This window comes from Hippichthys cyanospilos, chromosome 6, assembly GCF_059441005.1.
Source record: "Hippichthys cyanospilos isolate Australia breed blue-spotted pipefish chromosome 6, RoL_Hcya_1.0, whole genome shotgun sequence".
NCBI classification, from domain to species: domain Eukaryota; kingdom Metazoa; phylum Chordata; class Actinopteri; order Syngnathiformes; family Syngnathidae; genus Hippichthys; species Hippichthys cyanospilos.
This window is the reverse complement of record NC_142374.1, coordinates 605,001-609,182: the sequence shown is the minus strand read 5'-3', so window position 1 is coordinate 609,182 and position 4,182 is coordinate 605,001. Positions and strand designations below refer to the sequence as shown.

General features: G+C 36.2%; 1 protein-coding gene across 3 annotated transcripts in view; it reads left to right on the top strand.

Annotated features, from left to right (window-relative positions):
* Positions 1-2,294: 2,294 nt before the first annotated feature.
* Positions 2,295-4,182, top strand: part of tat (tyrosine aminotransferase) — a 27,276-nt gene continuing 25,388 nt past the window's right edge. Inside the window, exons 1-4 of one of the 3 annotated variants that reach the window (XM_088416410.1) lie at positions 2,295-2,430; positions 2,956-3,055; positions 3,160-3,224; positions 3,416-3,520. In XM_088416410.1, coding sequence (XP_088272536.1) covers positions 3,021-3,055; positions 3,160-3,224; positions 3,416-3,520 — 205 coding nt within the window. In that variant the 5' untranslated portion in view covers positions 2,295-2,430; positions 2,956-3,020. Of the gene's footprint in view, positions 2,431-2,955; positions 3,225-3,415; positions 3,521-4,182 lie in introns of all 3 variants that reach the window. The other 2 variants (XM_088416408.1, XM_088416411.1) reach the window with 2 other exon arrangements.

The window sequence follows — 4,182 nt, the reverse complement described above, 5'->3', positions numbered from 1 at the left end:
CACAACTTTATTTTTTGATGTAGCTCTTAAAGTAAATTTTCAAACATGTGCAAACACTCAATTCAAAGGCTGGTTGTGTACGTTCACCTTTCTGCACTGTCAGTTGGTGTTAGAGGTGCCCTTTAGACCACTGACATGGAGTTACATTTGCTTGTTGTCCAAATTCACGTTATCTTTTGCATCAGCCAATGAGCGAATTTGACCTCAAGTGCCTCCCTGCATCCGTTTGCACCCAATTGTTCTCAGTAACTGGACATGTACATGAACTACTAATGTCCACTCGTAAAACCTTATTGCTCTAACTACATGCATCGTGTACATGTCAGACAAGGCAACTTCATTTTTATTTTACTTTGTATTTCAAAAACATGGTTACGCAATGTGCTTCAAAAAGACCTGCAACATATAAAATATGTCATGTTCTTTTTAACCCAAATGTTTCAGAGTGCATACTTTGGGTGAACATAAACTCAACATAGTGTATGTTTGCAGAACATGTCTTTAAACAAGTGATGTTCACAAATTGAGTCTTTTGAAAGCTCAATAAAGTTTTGTTGACCCATGTCTACTCTCGTACGGCACAAAAAGTATTTCTTTCATTTGAGCACTGCATTGGAGCGGCACGGTGGAAGACTGATTAGTATGGCCACTACACAGTGCAGAGGTCATGGGTTCACATTGCATTTCCATGTTATCCCCGTGTCTGCCTGGATTTTCATCAGAAACTCCACGTTCTTCCAACATTCCAAAAACATGCATGTTGGGTAAATTGTGAGTATGAACCTTTGTATGCCATCTGATCGGCTGTCAAGCGGTTCAGGTTGTACACCGCTGTCTGTCTGAATGCAACTGATATAGGTTTGACCACGCCTGTGACCCTCATGAGGGTAAACGTTTAAGATATTGGCTGGGTTATTTCGGAATACTGCACTTGCTGGGTACATGTGCATGTAATGCCAAGAACAACATGAAGACAAAATTTGTAGTAAAACAACCTGCAAGACAAACACAACAATGAATAAGGTAAAAATGTAAATACTAAATTCCACAGTAAGTGGGCAATTTGCCCCTTGCTACCAAAAAAAATTCCTATTGACACAGTAATGGTGTGCTTTTCCTTTGAACTAAACCAAGACTATAAACTAAAAACATTAAAATTAATTAGCTGAAGACACATGAAGACAGGAATTTTAAAAAGTGGCATAAAACTATTATTGTTTTAAGTCAATAATTTGAGGGCATATTCTGATGGACCAACCATGTTATTTAACTAAGTAAATTGTGTCATGAAATGGGACCGCTTTTTAAAATTATTTATTTTGTTTTAATTCTATGTAAAATTATGTTAAGATCCCAGGCTTTAGTTTTGTTGAGCAAACAGTTTGGAGTGTAAGTTTTGACAGGGGAGAACGTGCTGCTAGTTTCATCTTTAACTTCTGTAGTCATTTCAATTAACATTTCAGATAAGGACGTGAATTTTCATTGTTTCATATTTTATCAGCTAAAACGGAGGAATGCCGGTTGACAATTTTATTGTTATTTTGTGAAAATAGCGTTATAACGACACCATACACAACCCTGGGGGTTGGTTAGTTGGTTACAAAATAACAGGTGAATAAAACAGATTCAATAATTTGTTGAAAGACAAAGTTAAAATACCTTGAATCTTTTAACTTGTCTCTTACATTTTTTTCAATGAGGATTGTTGAGGGAGTATGTGATTCTTCACCATTGTAAATAGCTAACATGGAAACAACTTTATTGATGCACTACTACCAGTAGATAACAACAATGCCCATTTTTTACATAATATCAACACAATTTGAGAGTCCATTGGAGGAAACAAATAAATTTCAATTTTGTACACACACCTTTTATTCCACAGCGTATTATTACAGAATGGAAACAGGCAGAGAGTCTGTGGTTTCATTTGGCAGAGTGTATGTAGTCACTGAACATGGTATTGTGTATGTACTCTAGAAAATGGCTGGCAGTACATGAGTTAAGTAAAACAAATACTGTTCTCAATCAATGATTTTGCTTAAGAGGACAGTGTAAACAGCATCAAATATTGTCTAAACCAAATGTGTAGTTCAGTAATCACTTATGATTAGAAAGAGCTAGATTGTTTTTGTTTGTTTGTGTTTTGTGCTTTAATTATCAGGGAGAATGTGGCCTGTCAAATCCACCCCCTCCTCTCATGGTGAGGTGGGGGGGGGGGGGGGGTTAGAAGTGGTATGGTTCTGGTTAGTGATGTAAAGGGGGGTGTAGCGGTACTCCACCAATGGAAACATGGGCTGGGTTCAACACCCATTTTCGGAAGTCTTGCTATAAAATGGGCCAATCAAATTCCCCTGCTTTCATTGTTGCAAGAATCCTAAGTGAAGCTAAATCTGAGTTTGGAAAACTTGAGAATAAGTTTATCACGAGGTAAGAATCTCTTTTTTAATTTATTTATTTTTAAATAATATGCGAGTCACTTTTTCTTAGTTTAAAAAAATACACTTGATAGTACAGGATGTATTACTGCTCAAAGACAGCTGTAAAAGGCATCAGCCCACCTGGGACCCTCGTGAGAATAAGCGGTCTAAGATGTGTGGATGGATTGATTATGCCAATGATGTGATGATGATGTCAAGATCATCTGCTTTATATCAAATGTGTCTAAAAGTGTTTGTTCTTGTTTGATGAATTGATTTTTTTCCTGGTAATTGTGTCCATTGTACAATTTACAGTCTGGTAAATGGTTCAAGCTTTTACAGTTTCAATAAACAAAATAAATTATTTTGTTCACTAAGATCTTCATAAATGTTATTTAGAGCATTTAAAATATATACAATAGATGTGCTGTCTGCATACTTGAGTAAGGTATGTGTGCTGGTTTAAATTGCTGTAGGCCTACAGGCTTTGGACCATTTACCTAAACTTGTTCTAACAATTATTCTGCATAAGCAGTGCCAGAAGTGACATCAAGTCTTACTGGTTTCAAATGGATGAGAATACCAATGGAAAAAACCTGAATGAAAACGGAGTCAATGGGAAAGCCATTCACCACGTGAGTGTCAATGGAAATTCTCATCCTGTCAAAGACAAGCATCGCAGAAAGACATGGGATGTGACGCCTTCCTTGATGGCTAACAACACCCTTAATCCCATAAGGACCATTGTGGATGGAATGAAGCTCTCCCCGAACCCAGATAAAGCAATGATTGCCCTTTCCATAGGTGAGAAGATTCTTTGCTATATTTGACCACTTTGATTCCATTGACAAAAAAGCAACAAAAAAAAAATGAACAGTGAAACAAATTGCATACAGGCATCTATTCATGACAGAACATGTTATGCCTTATTTCAAAAACTCTTCTTTTGAAAAGATGCTGACTCTGTTCACCTATAGTTGATGTGTGCTCCTTAGGAGATCCTACAGTCTTTGGAAATATTCCTACAGATGATGCAGTGCTTCAAGCTATGAAAGATGCTATAGAGTCGCAACAATACAATGGCTACGCTCCATCAGTTGGTGAGTTGTACCTGTCAGAAAATTAAAACCCAATCAACATTCTAAATAGGATCTGTCACGGTGCTTCATTCACACAAACAAGTGAAAGGCTTCCATTGACTAAAATACACATTTTTAACTAAGGAAGCCCATGGATAGCAGCTACACTTGGGGAGACATCCTTTCTTTCAGTCTGTTGCTCGCAACGTTTTTTTTTTTTTATGTTATGAATTGCTGTGACAATGTGATGTATCTTAATGCATTAAGTGTATATAATTTTTCTAGACTCCATAAAATTCCCAAAATAATTGCTTGAACATTTATAATTTTTCTTCAGAAAACTGTAAAAACTGAACCAATTAATAGTTATAGTTATTAATAGCCATAATTCAATTTCATAGGTAACATTGAATGATCTGTTTGACTAAGGATGTAGCTGACTTTCGCAGAGGTGTTGACGCCCCCCATTTTTTTTTCCCAAAATATGACTTGTGCCATTATTTTTAAGTGGCTGACGACATTTTGTTTAAAAAACGTATTTTGAGTCACTTTTTGCCCATTTACTAAGGCATTAGTCAACTATAAGATGTATCACATTAAATCATTGAATCCATTAAATCAAAAAATAAAATACACTTAACACATCTTGTCAAGACTTATCTTTTTACCCGGTCAACAGTAAT